This window comes from Myxine glutinosa, chromosome 11 (genome assembly GCF_964187855.1).
Source record: "Myxine glutinosa chromosome 11, kmMyxGlut1.1, whole genome shotgun sequence".
In the NCBI taxonomy this organism is placed as follows: Eukaryota; Metazoa; Chordata; class Myxini; order Myxiniformes; family Myxinidae; genus Myxine; species Myxine glutinosa.
The window spans coordinates 58354465-58378843 of record NC_136271.1 but is presented as its reverse complement, the minus strand read 5'-3'; the positions used below and the strand labels follow the sequence as shown (position 1 = coordinate 58378843).

Below are 24379 nucleotides of genomic sequence, written 5' to 3'. Positions count from 1 at the left end.
GTGCTGCTGGTGTCATAAGGAGCAGAGGAAAAATAACAGAGCCCATTACATACAGGGGATTAATTACCCATAATCCCTAACTAATTAACATAAACCCCACCCCTCGTGATGGGAACGAATATACACACTTCCACGACATACGGCCTGAGTTACATACATCAAGATGGCTACACGACATTCGGAGCATACTACCTATGCAATTCCACCTGGACGAATGTAATCATTGTCTACCCCCTGCAAACGTAACAATATATATATATATATATATATATATATATATATATATATATATATATATATATATATATATATATATATATATATATATATATTGTTAATGCCATGTTTGTGAAGTACCATTGTTAGTATCTATTGTGGGTCAAAAATCGAAACCAGTTTAGACAACTCAAAGGCTAGTCCTAACCTCTGAGCTATCCCATGTGTATCTGTTACCATCTATCTATAATTCCAGTAATCTCTGTACGTCTGTACGTTTGTACGTCTGTTTGTTTGTCTGTGACCGCTGTTTCTCGACAACCACGGGTCCGATATACTTTTAACTTGCCAGGTATATTGCTGGGGACCCGAGGATGTGCCTTTTCAAGGTTTCATATTAATCGGACAAATACTTACCGAGCTATGTCCAAAAAACGATTCAACCAATCAGAGAGCAGCGAACGATCGCGTGTGCCGAACGTGGAGGACACACTCTGCCTCGGATGGCACATTTGAGAGCGTATTCATTTATTTCACGTTTGCAAACTATGTTGGCGTTAAACTATGTTTTAAAACTAATAAAACAGAATTTGCGATTCATTCGCTTTCCTGCGCGTTTGTGCACGCGATGGCGATTTCTTTACCAAACTCCAGAAGCCGTTCGCTTTGGACCAAACCATTGCATGTAAATAGAGGGGGGGGATTGTCACCGTACTCGCAAGCCGTTCGCTTTGGACCAAACCATTTCATGTAAATAGAGGGGGGGGGATATAATTTTAGATATAGATATAGTACGGGCAATGCCCTAGTCTATCTATAATTCCAGTAATCTCTGTACGTTTGTTTGTCTGTGACCGCTGTTTCTCGACAACCACGGGTCCGATATACTTTTAACTTGCCAGGTATATTGCTGGGGACCCGAGGATGTGCCTTTTCAAGGTTTCATATTAATCGGACAATTACTTACCGAGCTATGTCCAAAAAACGATTCAACCAATCAGAGAGCAGCGAACTATCGCGTGTGCCGAACGTGGCGGACACACTCTGCCTCGGATGGCACATTTGAGAGCGTATTCATTTATTTCACGTTTGCAAACTATGTTGGCGCTATGTTGGCGTTAAACGATGTTTTAAAACTAATAAAAACGAATTTGCGATTCATTCGCTTTCCTGCGCGTTTGTGCACGCGATGGCGATTTCTTTACCAAACTCCGGAAGCCGTTCGCTTTGGACCAAACCATTTCATGTAAATAGAGGGGGGGGGGATATAATTTTAGATATAGATATAGTACGGGCAATGCCCTAGTTTAACCAATACAAGAAGTCCCATATACAACTGTGAGTTAGCTTATGTGACTAATTCACTGCAGGATTCCTGGAGTGAATTGGTCTGCATGAAACACAATGGTATGATATATCGTGGAGAGAAAGAAATGAAACGTGAGCTTTGGCACAATATTGTTGCGAATATGGAATTTGGCCTCCATATCCGCTTGTAAATATTCCCCTATTTCCCCAATACTCCCCAACTATCCCCAATCCCCCATTCCCTAGTCCCATTGTCTGTAAACAACAATCAGTAGAGCCGACCTTCCCCTTTTTCCCCCATTAAATGTCGTGCCCAGGTCCACCGCACCACACGTAGACAACTTTCGGACATCTTGCTAGTTATTCTTAGTCTATGTCAGTTAAGGACTCGTTTCCATTAATTATGACTCTTCGTTGCACCAGAATGTGATTATATGGCACCAGTAGTGAGTTTAGGACCTTTCCCATACCTCCTCCCATCTTCTTCCCCAAACAACAACAATAACAACAACTACAACAACAATTACAACTACAACTACAACTACGACTACAACAACAGAGGGGCGGGGAGTGTGCGTCCTCACACCGGCTCGGTTACCCGCCATGACCATGCGCTCCACGGCGTTACCCCGAAGGGGCTGGCTGTCAGCTCCTCGTCAGGGGCGGAGCCAGTAACCCCCCCACGCACCCAATGAGAAGCAACGTGCCGATTCCATCTGGGGCGGAGCTAACGAGCCGAGGGCGTGTCACTCCCCGCCGGATATACGCGGCCACGTACCGGACGTGACGTCAGATGCGCCCCCAGCTTGAGACGACAAGACGCCACCTCGAGCGCTGTGAAACCTCCTGCATCTACTGGACCGTACAGTACCCTGTCCTTGAGCCAAGAGTGCACCTTGAGCCATCGATTCTGCCTTTCCTGGCCATCAATCCCCGTGTGAGTCAGCCTTTTGTCCCGTTTATCTGTCGTCTGTTGGGGTTAATATAAGAGTGTGTCTAAGTGCTTGTCTTTCTATGCTGTACCTCTCGTCCCTGTAATCTGACCTTCCGCCCTAATATAATCTCCTCCGGAGGTCTTGAGAACCGTATCCCTGGTGTCGCGTCAATTTAATCCCAGCCGTGTGTCTTTTCCTTCATTGACCTAGCGTAGCGCGATTAGTCAACGTTCGGGTATAATCGGGTAACTTGTGCAGACGTGGTCATACCAAAACCGCTCGGTAAATAACATCTAAGCCACGTCTGTAACAATTGGTGTCGAGGAGTGGAATTCGAACCCGGGACTAAATTTATTAGGCCCAAATTGGTAATAGAATCGATTCGGAGCGCGTTTCCCGCGCGAAATTATAACGGCGAAATTTGAATTTGTTTTACGAAAATAAAAACCCGAATTTTGAAAGTCGCGCTATGGCAGACCAAGACAGCTGGGGTCCGGTAGGGGAGAGTGAGGCAGGGTCGGTCCAGGACCAAATTGAGGGACGCGAGGAGAGCGAAGCAGCGAGGGTAGCAGACGCACAAAATGGCGCCTCGCTGGTCACCGCGCCCGCGACCGTGGTAGCGCCGCCGATGGATTGGGGCCTATTTATGGAACAAATAAAGGCCTTTATGGTTAAGTCGGGTGAAGAAATGAAGGACGAGATGAGGGCTAATAGTCAGCAATTGGGAAACCAAATTGTGGGATTGAGGGCTGATAGTGAGCGATTAGAGGGCCAAATGGGGGTAATGAGGGACGAAGCGAGGGGTACTGGTGAGGGATTAGACAATAATTTTAAGGGATTAGACAATAATTTTAGGGGATTAGACAATAATTTTAAGGGATTAGACGAGAAATTTGGGAAATTAGACAATAGATTAGGGGAAATACAGGAGGGGTTAATGGGGGTAGAAAACAGAATGGCTGCTCAAGAGAATCAAATGGAAGGGATGCAAAAGGGGTTAGAGGGGGTAGAAAATAGAATGGCTGCCCAGGAGAATCAGATAGAGGGAGTGAAAAATGGGTTAGAGGGGTTAGAAAACAGTATGGAAGGCAAATTGAGGGACATGAGGGACCAAGCGGAAAGGGAAGTTAACCAAATGGGGCAGCAGATAGAGGGGGTCAGAATGGGGGTAGAAACCAAACTGGATGCTCACAGGGAGGAAATGGAGCAGATGAGGGTGGCATCTGGGCAGGAGATGCAAGTGATGGGAGAAGAGATCAGAAGAGGAGTGAGTGAGGAGGTCGGAGGAGTGCGCGAGGAGGTGAGGCACTGTAAGGAGCGCATGGAGAAGGAGGTGAGAAAGGGGACTGTAAAGTTACAAGGGGGCATAGAGGACTTGACGCTGGGAGTAGAACAACTGACGGTGGGACAGACGGAGTTAGTGGAGCAGGTTCAAAGGAACACTGCGGTATTAGGAGGTTTAAAAGCGACACAAAATGACCTAAAAAATGACTTGGTAGCGACGAAGAGGGAATGTCAGATGGTACGTGAGGGACTGACAACGAGGTTGGACGAGGTGGCAGAGGTAATGGAGACGAAGGACCGGCAGGTGAGGACGCACCTGGAAACGGTCAAGGTAGCCTTAGAGGATGAGCTTGAGGAGACGTACCGGGGAATAAAAGAGGTGAAGCACAAATTAGAAGAAGTGGAAGAAGGGATGAGCGAAATTAAGAAGCGACGGAGAGGGGATAAGAAAGAGATAAAAGAGGAGATAAAAGAATTGGTCCAAAGTCTGTGTTTGGATCGTGATGATGTGCTCATTAACCGGATGAGGGATTCGCAGGTGATGGAGGAGAAGCGAAGAGGAAGAGGACCCGGTGTAAGTGGTGACCAATATGGTCGTGCGTATGATGCGCCAGGTGATTTAATAAGCTTGGGGGTCGAGATGGACCCGGGTGTTCGTGAGAGGCCGTTGGTGAAGTGTGCGACAGGTCTGGTGTGCGAAAGAGGAGGTGTGCGAGAAAGTCCGACTCTGGGGTGTGTGAGGAAAAAGTGTGTGCCAAGGAGTGAGGGTGCTGGCGAGAGTGAGTCGGTCGTAGCGCGTGTGCGAGGGAGCACATGGAAGCGCGGTGTGGTAAGTGTTACAGAGGGTGTGACGGGAGAGTGTGCGCAGGAGTGTGCGCGAGAAAGGTGTGTGACGGACAGGTGCATGAGGAAAGAGTGCGCTGTCAGAAGTAAGGAAGAGTGTCCACCTGTGGTGAGTGTTACAGAGGGTGTAACGGGAGAGTGTGCGCGAGAAAGGTGTGTAACGGACAGGTGCATGAGGAAAGAGTGCGCTGTCAAGAGTAAGGGTGAGTGCGCTGTCAAGAATGGAGGTGAGAGTAGTGAGAGTGACAAGGAGAGTGAGTTGGTTATGACAGGTGAGCGAGGATGTACACCTGGGATGGAAGGATGCACACCTGGAATGGTAGAGCGTGAGTGGGAATGCACGCTGGAGTTGGTGGTGAGGCACGTGGTTGGGTGTGCGAATGAGAGCACACCTGTGATTGTCACAGAGGAGGTGACTGAGGAGGGGGCGCGAAGAGGTGTTTTGGTGAGGTGTGCGACCAACGAATGTGTGCCAAAGTGTTCGGTGGTCAGGTGTGTGACCAAGGCTGTGAGTGGAATGAGGGTACCGGGGTGTGTAAGGAAAGGTACGAGGAGCATGGAAACGGCTGGATGTGTGAGCAAGGAACGGGCTGCGGGGTGTAAGCGTCCAGGTGAAGCATCGACGTTAGACGGGGTAGAGTTTAGAACGACTTATAGCCGAATCGGGCCCTCGGTGCGTGCTGGGCCTCGCTTTGAACGGCCGCGTCCGTGCTCCACTAGGCGGAGCGGGCAGCCCGATAGAAAGGGTCGTCATGGCGACCACTTTTTGGTGAGGCATTCCAGCAGGCCGAGATCGAGCCATGGGATGGCTCCGTGCCGAGATGGTGCGTGGGATCTCGGCCCGGGTAAACCTCCTTCCCTGCACCGAATGCGGGATGTATCCAGCCGCTGGCACAGAACAACCCACATTCATTGCTCGGCTTTACGAAGCCAGGCTTTGGACAGGGATTGGCGCACCGAGAGGTATTAGTGAGGAGACTGGGTGATGAGGTTAGTGTTTTGGCCCCGAAATTAGAGAAAAACAAAATTTGATGATTGGCAAAGGATTGGCAGTAGTGATTGGCAGATGATGGGCAGTGAGTGGCAAATTTTTGATTTGTTGAAATTTGATGTGCAAAATTGGTAGTGAGAGACCCCCGATGTGGTGGGATGGCAAATCCACCATCCCTCACAGAGTGGGGGCAAAGGAGCTATAGATTATGGGGTGTATGGCAGTGAAAACTAGCCCGGGTGGGTTAGGTTATATTGTGTGTAGGGATCTAGAGAGATGACATTAGGTAACGTTAAGTTTAGTTAGTGACTGATACCTGTAGTGGGGACGCAGGTAGATTAGTGTGGATGATAATGACGAGGGAGCGCAATAGTTTAAAGGGACGACTGGGAAGCGCAAGTTTCAGAAGGGAGTAGTTAGCTGAGATGATGCCGTGTGTGTGAGAATTGAACAGGTGTGATTGCACAGGTGTGCAACTGGACAGGTGTGTGGAGCCGTGTATGAGTAGTGAGTGTTGTGGATCAGCGCGAATGCGCTTGGGGAGAGAAGGGTGCAGGTGGCACCAGGTGTGAGAGCACAGGTGTGCAAGTACAGGTGTGTGGAGAGAGTTGGAGTAAGTGGTACGGAGTGGTGTGCATGGTGCGAAGGTGTGAATGGGGGAAGAGTGGACCCCCATCACGGATACCCGGGGCGGGTAGTGTAAGTGTTAGGTAGAGGGTACAGGTAAATTGTGGTTGGATATTGGCATTTGTGGTGCGGTTGCAGAATGGTGTTGTGGATGGGTGCATTAGTGTTGTGGAAATGGCTGGGCGTGTAGCCTGTTAGTGTGTGTAGTTGGTTGGGCACTCCACCACTGTGAGGATGTCGGCCAGGTGAGGCCGCAGGTGGGCTCTGGGAGCCGGTAGTTGTGAGTGGGTGCCTGAGGATCCCGGGTGTGGATCGGGTAGCCCAGTGCCAGAGAGGGCACCGAGTGGGGAGAGCGCCAGAGGGCCTGCCCCAGTTAGTTAGGTTAGGGTGAGGAGCTAGGTAAGCTCGGGTGGCAACTGCAGTGGTGGAGGTGTGCAGGTGGGTAGACCCGCTGGGAGAGGTACACGCCACAGCCCAGAAATTGTGCGAGGGCACCGGGAGATGAATCGGGGGAGTGAGACCCCAAATTGAAGAGCACCACAGTTTGGCCAATGGGAATTGGTTTTTAGAACCCATAGTGTAAGAGGGCCAATGGTTTGGCCGGAGAAAGACCCCGGGTAGTGTAAAGTTGTTAAAGTCATTTAGGAAATAGTTAGGATTGATGAACCTGTCGCACCATACGCAGCCACTTACCTGTGGTGATGATGATGACTCCACACCTGTGTTTTCTTTGTTTGTGTTGCAGAAGTAAGGGTTGCTGTGAGGATTTGTGAGACGCATCACGACGTGGATGAGACATTGGGGTGATTCCATCTCTCCCTCCCGAGGAGGGACTGATGATGAATTGGTGATGGCAAATTTTGATGAGAGTTGAAAATGGCAAATTTGATTGGTTAGGAGGGAGAGAAGACGAATTTGGTTTATGGGAGGAACGGGGAAGACAGTAGGGATGTTTGTTGATTTGTAAAGTAGATGTTTATGGGTAGTGTTGTGTTGTGTGGATACAGTAAGGGGTAAGGGAGGGGCCATGTAGGTTACCTGGTGGGGGGGGGGCGTACGATAGAAACGTACCTGTCTCACCTGGTTCCCATGTGCCCCCAGTGTGCATCACCTTGTATTGCGTGCACTTTTGCGCCCTTACCACCTTACTCACTTGTCTGCTTCTTTTGTCTCCCACCTCCGAGGATCTGGCTTTGGGGTAGAGAGAGAGGAGAGAGCGGTGCTGGCTACGCAGTTGTGGGCCTGCACTTTCGCTGCTTGCTGCTTGGATCGATACACCATATGGACCGCAATGTTTGTGGCCACCCACAATGGACCGCAGCTCTTTTGCGGCCAAGCACCACCCGTGGATGGACCTATGGGTCAACGTGGCACCTATGCCATACAGGTGAACCACTTATAGTTGGCCCCCTGACGGCCACAATAAAGAAATGGACGCGGTTGGCGCCTTTCTTTATTTTGTTTAAAAGAAGTAAGAAGGCCAAGTGCACCACACGAAGGCAAGACCAGCGGCAGAACATCGGCCGGCTGCGACACCACACAATGAGTCATAAACACTTTATTGGTGCACCGGATGGTGCTCACTGTGTGATGGGGTGGTGCTTGATGCTTGGAAGGGGTGCTCTGCACATTATTAAAGGCCGTAGGCCACAGAGCACTCGTGGGTTGGTGTATCGATGCTAGCATGCGTGCTCTCTCTATGCATAACATCTGCATGTGTTCCTCCAAAAACAGGTCCTGGATCGTAGTGTAAAAATCAGCGTAGTCTTGTGTAAATAATGCTCCCTACCGGCTGTATGTTTAGTTTGAGGATTCTTTCCGGATTCGGTTATCCTGTGGGTGTGTTTCTGTGAGGAGAAGGGTGCAACGTCGCAGGGGGACATATTTACTCATTTGTGAATATCTGTAAAACTGTCGCACTCAGGGTAGAGTTAATAGTAGAGGGAACTACATTGCGTGCCACACTAAAGTAGGTAAAAATTTATCGGGTCGGGACGCCCCGAGGGTAGAGAAGGGTGCAATGTTGCGAATATGGAATTTGGCCTCCATATCCGCTTGTAAATATTCCCCTATTTCCCCAATACTCCCCAACTATCCCCAATCCCCCATTCCCTAGTCCCATTGTCTGTAAACAACAATCAGTAGAGCCGACCTTCCCCTTTTTCCCCCATTAAATGTCGTGCCCAGGTCCACCGCACCACACGTAGACAACTTTCGGACATCTTGCTAGTTATTCTTAGTCTATGTCAGTTAAGGACTCGTTTCCATTAATTATGACTCTTCGTTGCACCAGAATGTGATTATATGGCACCAGTAGTGAGTTTAGGACCTTTCCCATACCTCCTCCCATCTTCTTCCCCAAACAACAACAATAACAACAACTACAACAACAATTACAACTACAACTACAACTACGACTACAACAACAGAGGGGCGGGGAGTGTGCGTCCTCACACCGGCTCGGTTACCCGCCATGACCATGCGCTCCACGGTGTTACCCCGAAGGGGCTGGCTGTCAGCTCCTCGTCAGGGGCGGAGCCAGTAACCCCCCCACGCACCCAATGAGAAGCAACGTGCCGATTCCATCTGGGGCGGAGCTAACGAGCCGAGGGCGTGTCACTCCCCGCCGGATATACGCGGCCACGTACCGGACGTGACGTCAGATGCGCCCCCAGCTTGAGACGACAAGACGCCACCTCGAGCGCTGTGAAACCTCCTGCATCTACTGGACCGTACAGTACCCTGTCCTTGAGCCAAGAGTGCACCTTGAGCCATCGATTCTGCCTTTCCTGGCCATCAATCCCCGTGTGAGTCAGCCTTTTGTCCCGTTTATCTGTCGTCTGTTGGGGTTAATATAAGAGTGTGTCTAAGTGCTTGTCTTTCTATGCTGTACCTCTCGTCCCTGTAATCTGACCTTCCGCCCTAATATAATCTCCTCCGGAGGTCTTGAGAACCGTATCCCTGGTGTCGCGTCAATTTAATCCCAGCCGTGTGTCTTTTCCTTCATTGACCTAGCGTAGCGCGATTAGTCAACGTTCGGGTATAATCGGGTAACTTGTGCAGACGTGGTCATACCAAAACCGCTCGGTAAATAACATCTAAGCCACGTCTGTAACAATTGGTGTCGAGGAGTGGAATTCGAACCCGGGACTAAATTTATTAGGCCCAAATTGGTAATAGAATCGATTCGGAGCGCGTTTCCCGCGCGAAATTATAACGGCGAAATTTGAATTTGTTTTACGAAAATAAAAACCCGAATTTTGAAAGTCGCGCTATGGCAGACCAAGACAGCTGGGGTCCGGTAGGGGAGAGTGAGGCAGGGTCGGTCCAGGACCAAATTGAGGGACGCGAGGAGAGCGAAGCAGCGAGGGTAGCAGACGCACAAAATGGCGCCTCGCTGGTCACCGCGCCCGCGACCGTGGTAGCGCCGCCGATGGATTGGGGCCTATTTATGGAACAAATAAAGGCCTTTATGGTTAAGTCGGGTGAAGAAATGAAGGACGAGATGAGGGCTAATAGTCAGCAATTGGGAAACCAAATTGTGGGATTGAGGGCTGATAGTGAGCGATTAGAGGGCCAAATGGGGGTAATGAGGGACGAAGCGAGGGGTACTGGTGAGGGATTAGACAATAATTTTAAGGGATTAGACAATAATTTTAGGGGATTAGACAATAATTTTAAGGGATTAGACGAGAAATTTGGGAAATTAGACAATAGATTAGGGGAAATACAGGAGGGGTTAATGGGGGTAGAAAACAGAATGGCTGCTCAAGAGAATCAAATGGAAGGGATGCAAAAGGGGTTAGAGGGGGTAGAAAATAGAATGGCTGCCCAGGAGAATCAGATAGAGGGAGTGAAAAATGGGTTAGAGGGGTTAGAAAACAGTATGGAAGGCAAATTGAGGGACATGAGGGACCAAGCGGAAAGGGAAGTTAACCAAATGGGGCAGCAGATAGAGGGGGTCAGAATGGGGGTAGAAACCAAACTGGATGCTCACAGGGAGGAAATGGAGCAGATGAGGGTGGCATCTGGGCAGGAGATGCAAGTGATGGGAGAAGAGATCAGAAGAGGAGTGAGTGAGGAGGTCGGAGGAGTGCGCGAGGAGGTGAGGCACTGTAAGGAGCGCATGGAGAAGGAGGTGAGAAAGGGGACTGTAAAGTTACAAGGGGGCATAGAGGACTTGACGCTGGGAGTAGAACAACTGACGGTGGGACAGACGGAGTTAGTGGAGCAGGTTCAAAGGAACACTGCGGTATTAGGAGGTTTAAAAGCGACACAAAATGACCTAAAAAATGACTTGGTAGCGACGAAGAGGGAATGTCAGATGGTACGTGAGGGACTGACAACGAGGTTGGACGAGGTGGCAGAGGTAATGGAGACGAAGGACCGGCAGGTGAGGACGCACCTGGAAACGGTCAAGGTAGCCTTAGAGGATGAGCTTGAGGAGACGTACCGGGGAATAAAAGAGGTGAAGCACAAATTAGAAGAAGTGGAAGAAGGGATGAGCGAAATTAAGAAGCGACGGAGAGGGGATAAGAAAGAGATAAAAGAGGAGATAAAAGAATTGGTCCAAAGTCTGTGTTTGGATCGTGATGATGTGCTCATTAACCGGATGAGGGATTCGCAGGTGATGGAGGAGAAGCGAAGAGGAAGAGGACCCGGTGTAAGTGGTGACCAATATGGTCGTGCGTATGATGCGCCAGGTGATTTAATAAGCTTGGGGGTCGAGATGGACCCGGGTGTTCGTGAGAGGCCGTTGGTGAAGTGTGCGACAGGTCTGGTGTGCGAAAGAGGAGGTGTGCGAGAAAGTCCGACTCTGGGGTGTGTGAGGAAAAAGTGTGTGCCAAGGAGTGAGGGTGCTGGCGAGAGTGAGTCGGTCGTAGCGCGTGTGCGAGGGAGCACATGGAAGCGCGGTGTGGTAAGTGTTACAGAGGGTGTGACGGGAGAGTGTGCGCAGGAGTGTGCGCGAGAAAGGTGTGTGACGGACAGGTGCATGAGGAAAGAGTGCGCTGTCAGAAGTAAGGAAGAGTGTCCACCTGTGGTGAGTGTTACAGAGGGTGTAACGGGAGAGTGTGCGCGAGAAAGGTGTGTAACGGACAGGTGCATGAGGAAAGAGTGCGCTGTCAAGAGTAAGGGTGAGTGCGCTGTCAAGAATGGAGGTGAGAGTAGTGAGAGTGACAAGGAGAGTGAGTTGGTTATGACAGGTGAGCGAGGATGTACACCTGGGATGGAAGGATGCACACCTGGAATGGTAGAGCGTGAGTGGGAATGCACGCTGGAGTTGGTGGTGAGGCACGTGGTTGGGTGTGCGAATGAGAGCACACCTGTGATTGTCACAGAGGAGGTGACTGAGGAGGGGGCGCGAAGAGGTGTTTTGGTGAGGTGTGCGACCAACGAATGTGTGCCAAAGTGTTCGGTGGTCAGGTGTGTGACCAAGGCTGTGAGTGGAATGAGGGTACCGGGGTGTGTAAGGAAAGGTACGAGGAGCATGGAAACGGCTGGATGTGTGAGCAAGGAACGGGCTGCGGGGTGTAAGCGTCCAGGTGAAGCATCGACGTTAGACGGGGTAGAGTTTAGAACGACTTATAGCCGAATCGGGCCCTCGGTGCGTGCTGGGCCTCGCTTTGAACGGCCGCGTCCGTGCTCCACTAGGCGGAGCGGGCAGCCCGATAGAAAGGGTCGTCATGGCGACCACTTTTTGGTGAGGCATTCCAGCAGGCCGAGATCGAGCCATGGGATGGCTCCGTGCCGAGATGGTGCGTGGGATCTCGGCCCGGGTAAACCTCCTTCCCTGCACCGAATGCGGGATGTATCCAGCCGCTGGCACAGAACAACCCACATTCATTGCTCGGCTTTACGAAGCCAGGCTTTGGACAGGGATTGGCGCACCGAGAGGTATTAGTGAGGAGACTGGGTGATGAGGTTAGTGTTTTGGCCCCGAAATTAGAGAAAAACAAAATTTGATGATTGGCAAAGGATTGGCAGTAGTGATTGGCAGATGATGGGCAGTGAGTGGCAAATTTTTGATTTGTTGAAATTTGATGTGCAAAATTGGTAGTGAGAGACCCCCGATGTGGTGGGATGGCAAATCCACCATCCCTCACAGAGTGGGGGCAAAGGAGCTATAGATTATGGGGTGTATGGCAGTGAAAACTAGCCCGGGTGGGTTAGGTTATATTGTGTGTAGGGATCTAGAGAGATGACATTAGGTAACGTTAAGTTTAGTTAGTGACTGATACCTGTAGTGGGGACGCAGGTAGATTAGTGTGGATGATAATGACGAGGGAGCGCAATAGTTTAAAGGGACGACTGGGAAGCGCAAGTTTCAGAAGGGAGTAGTTAGCTGAGATGATGCCGTGTGTGTGAGAATTGAACAGGTGTGATTGCACAGGTGTGCAACTGGACAGGTGTGTGGAGCCGTGTATGAGTAGTGAGTGTTGTGGATCAGCGCGAATGCGCTTGGGGAGAGAAGGGTGCAGGTGGCACCAGGTGTGAGAGCACAGGTGTGCAAGTACAGGTGTGTGGAGAGAGTTGGAGTAAGTGGTACGGAGTGGTGTGCATGGTGCGAAGGTGTGAATGGGGGAAGAGTGGACCCCCATCACGGATACCCGGGGCGGGTAGTGTAAGTGTTAGGTAGAGGGTACAGGTAAATTGTGGTTGGATATTGGCATTTGTGGTGCGGTTGCAGAATGGTGTTGTGGATGGGTGCATTAGTGTTGTGGAAATGGCTGGGCGTGTAGCCTGTTAGTGTGTGTAGTTGGTTGGGCACTCCACCACTGTGAGGATGTCGGCCAGGTGAGGCCGCAGGTGGGCTCTGGGAGCCGGTAGTTGTGAGTGGGTGCCTGAGGATCCCGGGTGTGGATCGGGTAGCCCAGTGCCAGAGAGGGCACCGAGTGGGGAGAGCGCCAGAGGGCCTGCCCCAGTTAGTTAGGTTAGGGTGAGGAGCTAGGTAAGCTCGGGTGGCAACTGCAGTGGTGGAGGTGTGCAGGTGGGTAGACCCGCTGGGAGAGGTACACGCCACAGCCCAGAAATTGTGCGAGGGCACCGGGAGATGAATCGGGGGAGTGAGACCCCAAATTGAAGAGCACCACAGTTTGGCCAATGGGAATTGGTTTTTAGAACCCATAGTGTAAGAGGGCCAATGGTTTGGCCGGAGAAAGACCCCGGGTAGTGTAAAGTTGTTAAAGTCATTTAGGAAATAGTTAGGATTGATGAACCTGTCGCACCATACGCAGCCACTTACCTGTGGTGATGATGATGACTCCACACCTGTGTTTTCTTTGTTTGTGTTGCAGAAGTAAGGGTTGCTGTGAGGATTTGTGAGACGCATCACGACGTGGATGAGACATTGGGGTGATTCCATCTCTCCCTCCCTAGGAGGGACTGATGATGAATTGGTGATGGCAAATTTTGATGAGAGTTGAAAATGGCAAATTTGATTGGTTAGGAGGGAGAGAAGACGAATTTGGTTTATGGGAGGAACGGGGAAGACAGTAGGGATGTTTGTTGATTTGTAAAGTAGATGTTTATGGGTAGTGTTGTGTTGTGTGGATACAGTAAGGGGTAAGGGAGGGGCCATGTAGGTTACCTGGTGGGGGGGGGGGGCGTACGATAGAAACGTACCTGTCTCACCTGGTTCCCATGTGCCCCCAGTGTGCATCACCTTGTATTGCGTGCACTTTTGCGCCCTTACCACCTTACTCACTTGTCTGCTTCTTTTGTCTCCCACCTCCGAGGATCTGGCTTTGGGGTAGAGAGAGAGGAGAGAGCGGTGCTGGCTACACAGTTGTGGGCCTGCACTTTCGCTGCTTGCTGCTTGGATCGATACACCATATGGACCGCAATGTTTGTGGCCACCCACAATGGACCGCAGCTCTTTTGCGGCCAAGCACCACCCGTGGATGGACCTATGGGTCAACGTGGCACCTATTCCATACAGGTGAACCACTTATAGTTGGCCCCCTGACGGCCACAATAAAGAAATGGACGCGGTTGGCGCCTTTCTTTATTTTGTTTAAAAGAAGTAAGAAGGCCAAGTGCACCACACGAAGGCAAGACCAGCGGCAGAACATCGGCCGGCTGCGACACCACACAATGAGTCATAAACATTTTATTGGTGCACCGGATGGTGCTCACTGTGTGATGGGGTGGTGCTTGATGCTTGGAAGGGGTGCTCTGCACATTATTAAAGGCCGTAGGCCACAGAGCACTCGTGGGTTGGTGTATCGATGCTAGCATGCGTGCTCTCTCTATGCATAACATCTGCATGTGTTCCTCCAAAAACAGGTCCTGGATCGTAGTGTAAAAATCAGCGTAGTCTTGTGTAAATAATGCTCCCTACCGGCTGTATGTTTAGTTTGAGGATTCTTTCCGGATTCGGTTATCCTGTGGGTGTGTTTCTGTGAGGAGAAGGGTGCAACGTCGCAGGGGGACATATTTACTCATTTGTGAATATCTGTAAAACTGTCGCACTCAGGGTAGAGTTAATAGTAGAGGGAACTACATTGCGTGCCACACTAAAGTAGGTAAAAATTTATCGGGTCGGGACGCCCCGAGGGTAGAGAAGGGTGCAATGTTGCGAATATGGAATTTGGCCTCCATATCCGCTTGTAAATATTCCCCTATTTCCCCAATACTCCCCAACTATCCCCAATCCCCCATTCCCTAGTCCCATTGTCTGTAAACAACAATCAGTAGAGCCGACCTTCCCCTTTTTCCCCCATTAAATGTCGTGCCCAGGTCCACCGCACCACACGTAGACAACTTTCGGACATCTTGCTAGTTATTCTTAGTCTATGTCAGTTAAGGACTCGTTTCCATTAATTATGACTCTTCGTTGCACCAGAATGTGATTATATGGCACCAGTAGTGAGTTTAGGACCTTTCCCATACCTCCTCCCATCTTCTTCCCCAAACAACAACAATAACAACAACTACAACAACAATTACAACTACAACTACAACTACGACTACAACAACAGAGGGGCGGGGAGTGTGCGTCCTCACACCGGCTCGGTTACCCGCCATGACCATGCGCTCCACGGTGTTACCCCGAAGGGGCTGGCTGTCAGCTCCTCGTCAGGGGCGGAGCCAGTAACCCCCCCACGCACCCAATGAGAAGCAACGTGCCGATTCCATCTGGGGCGGAGCTAACGAGCCGAGGGCGTGTCACTCCCCGCCGGATATACGCGGCCACGTACCGGACGTGACGTCAGATGCGCCCCCAGCTTGAGACGACAAGACGCCACCTCGAGCGCTGTGAAACCTCCTGCATCTACTGGACCGTACAGTACCCTGTCCTTGAGCCAAGAGTGCACCTTGAGCCATCGATTCTGCCTTTCCTGGCCATCAATCCCCGTGTGAGTCAGCCTTTTGTCCCGTTTATCTGTCGTCTGTTGGGGTTAATATAAGAGTGTGTCTAAGTGCTTGTCTTTCTATGCTGTACCTCTCGTCCCTGTAATCTGACCTTCCGCCCTAATATAATCTCCTCCGGAGGTCTTGAGAACCGTATCCCTGGTGTCGCGTCAATTTAATCCCAGCCGTGTGTCTTTTCCTTCATTGACCTAGCGTAGCGCGATTAGTCAACGTTCGGGTATAATCGGGTAACTTGTGCAGACGTGGTCATACCAAAACCGCTCGGTAAATAACATCTAAGCCACGTCTGGTACAATATGGTTGGCTGCAGTTAAACTCATTCTTATTAACACTAGCAAAACGAGTAATCTCCTAAAGAGTAATTTTATCTTGTGTACGATATTAAACAAGGGATTTTGGGGGGGATGGAAGGTGGGGTAGTGATAGTGTGGTGGGGATGGGAGGGGAGGATGTTAAAAGTTCTGCCATTTTGAATACATCACACATATATTTAATTTTCAGCCTGAAGGAATGAGTTGCAGACACCTCTATGCTCTGCTAGCCATGACTTGAGAAGGGATGATAATGAATCATTCGTTCATTCATTTCCTGTTGACGCCACTGGAATGCCATAGGCCTATAAGGTCAATGGTTTACTGTGAAGGAGTGTAAGAAAGCAAGGTCATGACCACCACACTCAATCCATTTTTGGAACTTGGCCATGGTACCAACAACGCACACCATTACTTCATGTAAATAAAATATTTTATGATCAAAGTTCATTTGAAAAGGCATAATCACAGGCAAATGTGGTTTTATAACGACACTGGGTTTGTTATGGTATTCAAGGCCGGCAAGGTTGTGAAACCGGGCAGTGTAAGGACACAGGATCCAGACATGGGAGAATATAACAGATATGGACAGGAAATGAGTCAACATGTGAAGTGTGGAACGGGAGTGAAATTGACACTATAATGGTGTCCCACCCCACATTGCATATGATACAACAGCAGCCTCTAAAAGTTGGACACAATTTTAGGTTTTTCATGTCTGATGTTGATTTCATTTTCCCCATGGTGCGTTGCATCTGCTAGGAGCATGGTACCATATGGGGTGGGGAGTGTGCACAGAACAAGGCGCACCCTAATCACGTGGCCCAGAGAGACCCTTCGGTGTGCATGCGAGCATCGCGGTGACAAGGATTGCAAACACTTTTGCAGTCTCCCTCCTGCCCTGTAAGTGCTGAAACCCTCTCAGGTTAAAAAAAAAAAAAAATCTCTAAATAACATTAGAAAGATAAATAAGTGCAATTTTCAGGTGGGTTTGTGGGGGGAAAGGGGGTGCCTAAGCTGAAGGTGAACCTATAAATAAGCTGAAGTGCAGTTTCACTCATTTTTAACTTTTGCTGCTTTTGTTTTTTCAACAGAAATAAGAATAACCTGCGGATGAAGCCTTTGGATCAAATCAAAAAAAGAAGAGCTGGAAGATTTGCAATTTGATTATAATAGGAAGAAAGGAAGATGGTCATCTTCAGGATTTGTCTATGCAGAAAATAAAATGGCATCACCATGAGTAGAAAGGGATCAGAACACCAGTCGATGGACAGGACAGTCAGACCTCATTGGCTGAACGACATGGTCGGTGGGGTGGGGATGGCGACAAAGGTTCATGCTTCAGGTTCCAAAGGACTCTGGGCAAAATTACCTAAAAAAGAAAAAAAAGAATCCCATTTGATCTTCACGGTGTGCGACTTCACAGAGGCCGAACCAGGACGAGCCACACGTGGGACGAATTCCTTCGAGTGATTTTCAGATTCCCTTCCACACATGCCGTCCATTTATTACCTTTTCGCCTATTAACTGAATGCTTTCAATCTGAAGGTGAACACTTTATCCCAAATGATGCTTCGACCTTTCCTTATTGCAATCCCCCTTGCATGGGGGTATCAAGAGGATCAAACATAATCTCATGATGATGAGAAACTGAGCAATTACACAGCATCTGTTAATAGGGTTTCCAAGTTACAATCGAATAGCTTTTCATATTGTCGAAGTTTAGTTCTCGGCTGAGACTCAAAGATGATGCAGTACTGCTGTAGTACAACAAAAGCCATTCTTCTCCCCAAGGGAAAAGAGGAGCTGTGCGATGATGACGTGAATTCTGAAAGGTTCATACCAGTCCTCGAAAGCACTCTTTTGCCTTGATGGGGTTATCAATGTTGGACGACATGGTTTAACGTTGACACATGTTGAAATTAGCTCCTTGACTTAAAGCCAGAGGAGACCGCAAATGCAAAAAAAAACTCCTTCGTAGCAAAGGTCGAAATAAAATAAGAAATACAATTTCGGAAACAGGTGAAGATTGGAGAAGACAGAGAGAGCAGCAAAACCAGAAAAGATAAAAGGTGTTTCACAACCCCTGCATGTCATTAGCACAGTGAGTGGATTAAACCGAGGATCGAATTCAAAGGCGCAAAAACCTCAACAGACATCGATCCGACGGTCTTTACCTCCACGGGACGGGGCATCAACCTGAAGGCCGGAGCAAGCACCTGCTTTGGATTTGAGGACGTTCTGAGTTTCATTCATTAACGTGTGTCGCCTTACTGTTGTGACGTCAAAACCAGCAGATGCGGTGGCTTCTGTGCGTAAATTGAGCATAACGCACGCATTGTTTTTTCGTCGATAACTCGAACGAGCTCGACGAGGCACGATGTGTATTTCAGCTGGCATTGATATATCAAACTTAGGCCATGTTGGAAAGAATGGAATTCGAGTTTGCGTGACGCAGTCTGAGCTTAGGAATTGCTGGTGTAACAGACATCAACTCAGAGATTACTCATAGTATCGTGTATTAACAGAGCGAAAGAATAACGTAACGTTACCTAAAGGCATTAGACGTATAATTGGCCTGACTGTAGAAACATGTCAGATTGCATATTTGCACAGGGCTGGTGGCTCCTTCGAGCTCATTTCCGCCGACAACCTTCCTCATGAAACTTTTCCCGAGGACCAAAAAGTAGACGTAAGCACTTGATGCGATATTCAAACTGATTTACACGTTGATTTTTTTTAGCTTGGATGCAGACTACCTACAGTATTCTTTGCCATTGCTTTGTAACTTGTATAAAGTGTTTCCAGTACCGGGAAAAACCTCGTGAGTTCTGGGAATCGTCGGCAAATTGTTTCAATTGACGTCGGTGGTGGACGCTCATGTCTCATGGATCTCTCGCAACATGTTGCTGCCTCGCGTCGAAATGTTATATCCATCTAACAGAAACCTTTACCACAGAATGTCCCGGACTTTTTTTTTATGTTGAAGGCTCCAATCATGGACTATATAGTCCTCATCGAGGCCAGGCCCTTAAATAAAAGAGAAGAAAAGTGTATGATGAAAAATGCATACGTTTATTTGCGAGGAAGAGAGATTGAATCTGATGCGCTTGGTGGCCCTGGAAATGGTACACAGTAAACCAAATGATGCACATGTAATGGTACACAGTAAACCATAACCCTAACCCTAACACGGCAGATGTAGTTTGAGTAAGACAGAAAGTAAGACCAGCAATCCTGACACGGAGAGTGCAAGATTGTTCCGGGCACCACTTTAACGCTCCTACGTCAGAACGGTAGTACCACCCTGAGCGGTTGCTGTCTACAACCTACTACCTATAAAAACTTGCTCACCTCCCTCTTTGGCTATTCTGTGTACCATTTTTACAGATGCATTGCTTGCTGGTGGCAGTCAACATGAGAAGCTCCCTTTCCCATCTAGGCTCTATCGTCTATCCGCTGCTCTCATTCGCATGGATATCAATGGAGTTCGTTCTCTCTCTCTTTTTTTCTCTTTCTCTCACAATGACTTTTGTAAGGGTGTGGTTCCACAAACGGGAAAAGGAACAACAAAGTAGATGTGTGCAGAAAGCTTGGATTTGGGGTGTTTAAGCAAGAGGGGTTACTGGAAGGATGGGTGCATCCTGGAAGAGCTGGAGAGAGTTGGAGGACTGAGAGAGCAGTAGAAGCTATAATGGAAGAAAGTCTGTTTATATAAATAAATTAATAAATAAGTGCAACTTCCTTTTCCTCCTGTGAAGCACATCCCACTGATAGGAGCCTGCAGTCTCTCTGTGAAGCTCATAATCATTTTGTTTTCACCATAAGATGTGCCAGAATTCAGCGTCAGTCCCACTGAGGTCCAATCTCACAGGACAAAAAATTGGTGGCCGTTGTCCAAGTCTGAGCATGATCCTCCACTGATCCTTTTGCTGGTGAAGGATGGGGAGTCACATTATGCACAGCTCCTGCTAAGATTTACTTTCTCATCTGTATGCAGAAAAGGCCCAGATCCCTAATCCCTCTTGCAATGTACCCATCCTACAGTATGTGAACATGTCTTCTGCCAAGGTCAATACATTCCAAGCCTCTTGCCTCCTCCACTGCTACCAATCCTGATGGTATTGGTGCCCCAATGTTCAAAAACTGTTCACCACCTTTGTCTACTTCTTCTGCACTTTTTCACGTGATTTTTTTTAGGGTCACCTGCCTGCATTAAGAACAAGGAGAAAAATACATAGAATGTCATAGCCGTGGTTTTAGTAATTTTGCTGTGCATAATTGAATGGCTAGCCCATATTTAAACTTTGGTCGGATTACAAAACAAAATATTTTGCATATGTATACTCTCATGTATTGTCTTTTTGCCAAGTTTGAACAAAATCGGTCCATGCATGTCCGAGAAATGGTTGGGGACACGTTTAAGTAACAAAATGGCCACCAGTCAGCCATCCTGGATCTGATCTAAAAAAAAAAAAAAAGGTGCAAATGTAAGCCATCATTCATTATCTGTGTTCAAAGTTTGAACAAGATCAGTAAATGCATGTCCAATAAATTGTTGAGGACATGTTCAACATAGGGTTTTCACAACGACAATGGCCGCCAATCGGCCATATTTGATCACAACACGAGTCAAAATTATGCGTATATTCCCATCATAAGAAAAGTAAAGGAGAATTCTCGTCTTTTCTTTCGCTCCCTGATGTCCGACCATTAGTTTAGCTTCGCCCAGGTTATTCCACTGTGGTCATCCTGTATCTTCTATGCCAGCAATGGATGTATGCCTTAATCTCAAACAAGAAGTCAGGACGATCTCGTTGGACCTCTCCTATGCATTTGATTCTGTCTGGCACTTCCCTGACTGAATGTCAAGCTCTCAGATAACGATGCCCTCTGTAGTACAGTAGAAACTAGAACGGCACTCAGTAGAGAGCATCCTCCGCCTGGTTGGCCATATCACTCAATGGTGAAGAATCATTAAAAAAATTATACTAGCTGTATCTGGATCCCGTTCTTCACCAAAATTGAATCGATTATTCCTTGCCACACACACAACCTGTCCAGCAAGTTTCGTCCAAATCCATCCATAACTTTTTGAGATATCCTGCTATGTATCGTTTTTGGCCCGATCTCCCAAAGGTGAAGAATCATTTAATAAATTAAATAATTCTCATATCCGAATCCATATTCAAGTCTTCACCAAAATCGAATCGAATCGTCATTGTCAGACACCTAACCGGTCCATCAAGTTTCGTCCAAATCCGACCAGAACTTTTTGATATCCTGCTAAGTATTGTTTTTGGCCCTATCTCCCAATGGTGAAGAATCACTTAAACAATTGTAGTAGCCGGACCCGAATCCTCACCAAAATCGAATCATTTCGTCGTTGTCACATACGCTACATCTCTGCCGTATTTCGTCCGAATCCGTCCACAACCTTTGGAGATAATTTAATCAAAGTGACAGACAGACGGGGGTGAAAACATAACCTCCATCCACCTTTGGTGGCGGAGGTAATTAACAATGACCTATCGACATTTTCGATAATAACCATATTTGTATTTGAAACACCTTATTAGGAGTTTAAATGGTAACAAAAAAAATTCTCACAAATTCATTCTTGGGGAAATGTTTTTTGGGGAAATTTCAAAATGGCTGCCAATGGGGCTTCGAATAATGTATAACTTCTGTTCAGTAAAGACTTTCTATGCACTAATTTATCAATGAAATTAGAGGCAAAGACAAACATACAATCTGTGTCCCTGGACCAAGTTTGTGGTTAATATATGCTTGATTTAGAAAGTTGTATTTAAAAAAGAGTTGTACTGAATTTTGCAACAAGTACGTGCTGGACAAATCATCACATATTTATGAATTTCTCATCATGGAGCAAGTTGAAGTCAAATGTATGGATCATTAATGTTTCACCTTTTAGACATGCACACCATGAATTATAATGTATAGCACACCCTAAATTAGAATGCATGTTTATAAACTTACAGCAATGATAACATATTACATAAAGTGTATAGTTGTGTCTACTTTTCAAACTCCAGGGCCACAATAATGTTTTAATATAACATTAACCGGTACAACATTGACAGGCTAAACACAAACTCACACTGAAAAAGTTTACATCCAATTTTACACAATAGTACATCACGTCCCTAAATGAACTAATGCAAAACCCATGAAAAGAATGTAATATGCCTATAAGCATGACAAGTATACACTATCCTGTGCATGTGCCCTGTGATTTTAATACTGTCATATTGCTCATGTTCATGAAACATTTTAAAATGTGATGCTTCATCCATTTCTATGATGTCAACTGTGTGTGCCAGTGGACCCTAACTGGAACCATCACACAAATTGCACAAACACATTGCGCAGATATCTTTGCTTGGGGAAACCATGATTGTCAATTTCTAATCTGCAACAATTAAGAAAACAGTTTATTAGGACAGACAACAATAAGACAAAGGTAATGTAAACAAAAAAATTCAAGGAGTGTGCTCGAATAGGCACACTCTCCTACGTATCAAAATATTACACAGTAATAAATGGAAAGATTGTATGCAAGTTTTTTGTTTGTTTTGTGTATACCCAGTCGAGGCTCGTGTTAGAGTTAACACGTAAAACATATAATAAATTGAGGGGGAGACAAGAGGGGGAGAGAGAGGGAAGCACAACAACAGTAGAGAACAGGAACATCGGGAGATCTGTGGAAGGGAGAGGGCTGGGGCAGGGTACACGGGATAAACAAGATGGACGACGCTACTAGGACTTTCAGGAAAGAAAACGGAATTTGGAGGAGATGGATTTGGGGTGTATTAACGGGGTAGAAAAGATCAAGGTTTTGGATGGGGCAAGATATGAGATGGTGGTGAACAGCTGTTTTGAAGGCCTGGAGGGAGGCGTGGAATTGGAGAGAATGTGGGGGTTTGTTCCAGAGGAAGGAAAAAAGAGGAATGAAAGAGTAAAGGTGAGTAGAGATTCTTGATTTTGGCAGTTTCACGAAAAGAGGGTTGCTGGCAGATCTTGTGCATCCTGGAGAAATATTTGAGGGACAGAGCACAGACAGAGCAGGGGGTGCAAGGCCGGAGAGGAGTCGGTAGAAGAAAGATAGACAGAAAGACCACCAACCAAGAAGGTAAACAGAAGTTAAACAACCAAGAAGACAGAAGTTAAAGGGACAATGAACAAAAACAAATCTAGATTTACACTGACGGATAGACTTGTAATAACACCATTTCATCATGTTTATTTGATCATTTCAGTGAGATTTATAGTTAGTAATTTCCACTCTATAACTTACATTTAGGCACTTGTCGGCATCGTGCATTAAAAAAAAAAAACATGTGGAGAATTTACCATATGACTCAAATAATGAATCCCCTATAATGACTGTGAAACAGTGGTGATATAATCGAAGTTAATTCATGCAACAAAAAAGAAGACAATAATTGTTATAAATAGGCTATATGTCTTAAAGTTTAAGGGCAATAAAACATTTTGATTTTACCTAGAAAACAACTGTCTTAAACAAATATGAAGCACAACATTACAGATCTGTTGGTGGATGTTTACATCATTTCTGACTCATCTACTGTGACTTCCTGTCAAATTCCTGTGCACCTGAGCTATGCTGGCCACTAATTGATATGGGTAGGGGTAAACAAACCAATTTTCTATAATAATAAAAGGCAGTGTCCGTTCGTCCGCCCGTCTCCTCCATAACTCCAAAACCATGAAACCTAGCGGCCCCAAACTTTGCATGCATGCACTTAGACCTCCCACAGATTGCAAGGATTAAAACTGGGTGTTTGGGTGTGTTATAACACCCTTTTTGAAGATGATTAACAAGGTGCTCATGAGAAAAAAAAACGAAAAAGCCTTATGAATATGGCGGCCTGCCATCTTGGCCAGTCCACTGCCACTCGCTGGGTTCTTAAGCAGCCATTTGGTTTTGGCCTATTCAAACGTGCCTTGCCTTGGAAACACGAGCGATTATCTACTATATAAGAGAGACGTTGGTCTGTGTGTGTCTGTGTCGCCATTTTTCTCAGAGATGGCTGAATGGATCTTCGTCAAACTTTCAGAGGTTCATCAGTGAGTGCTTGGGAGTGTTTGACAAAAAAGAGTTCGTTTCTTTGTATTAAACAAAAATAAAACAATTTTAAAAAAGATTATCGCTCCATAGTCCCCAAACCTTTTAAATTAATGACAGTTATATACAATTACACATTAGCATAAATAAATACAAAACAATCACCAGACATTTGAACACAAAAAAATAAAACAATTCCAAAAGCGCTCGAAGTTGGTGGTAAGGCTTCTTTTTATTCCTGAACGTCATCATACTCAACTCAGAAACGTGATGAACGGCACATTCGCCAGCATTTATTCAACGAAAAGGTAAAATGATGATTTGATATTTGTGATGGATTCCGATTTGGATGCAATTGCTTTTCCATTATATATTCCCT

The 24379-nt window shown here is 47.1% G+C and overlaps 1 protein-coding gene across 1 annotated transcript in view; it reads left to right on the top strand.

Moving 5' to 3' along the window:
* The window catches only part of LOC137436683 (endothelin-1-like), a 78681-nt gene extending 55241 nt beyond the window's left edge, over positions 1 to 23440 (top strand). Inside the window, exons 3-4 of the mRNA XM_068130673.2 lie at positions 16653 to 16793; positions 16985 to 23440. Coding sequence (XP_067986774.1) covers positions 16653 to 16793; positions 16985 to 17057 — 214 coding nt within the window. The 3' untranslated portion in view covers positions 17058 to 23440. The remainder of the gene's footprint in view (positions 1 to 16652; positions 16794 to 16984) is intronic.
* Positions 23441 to 24379: the final 939 nt, after the last annotated feature.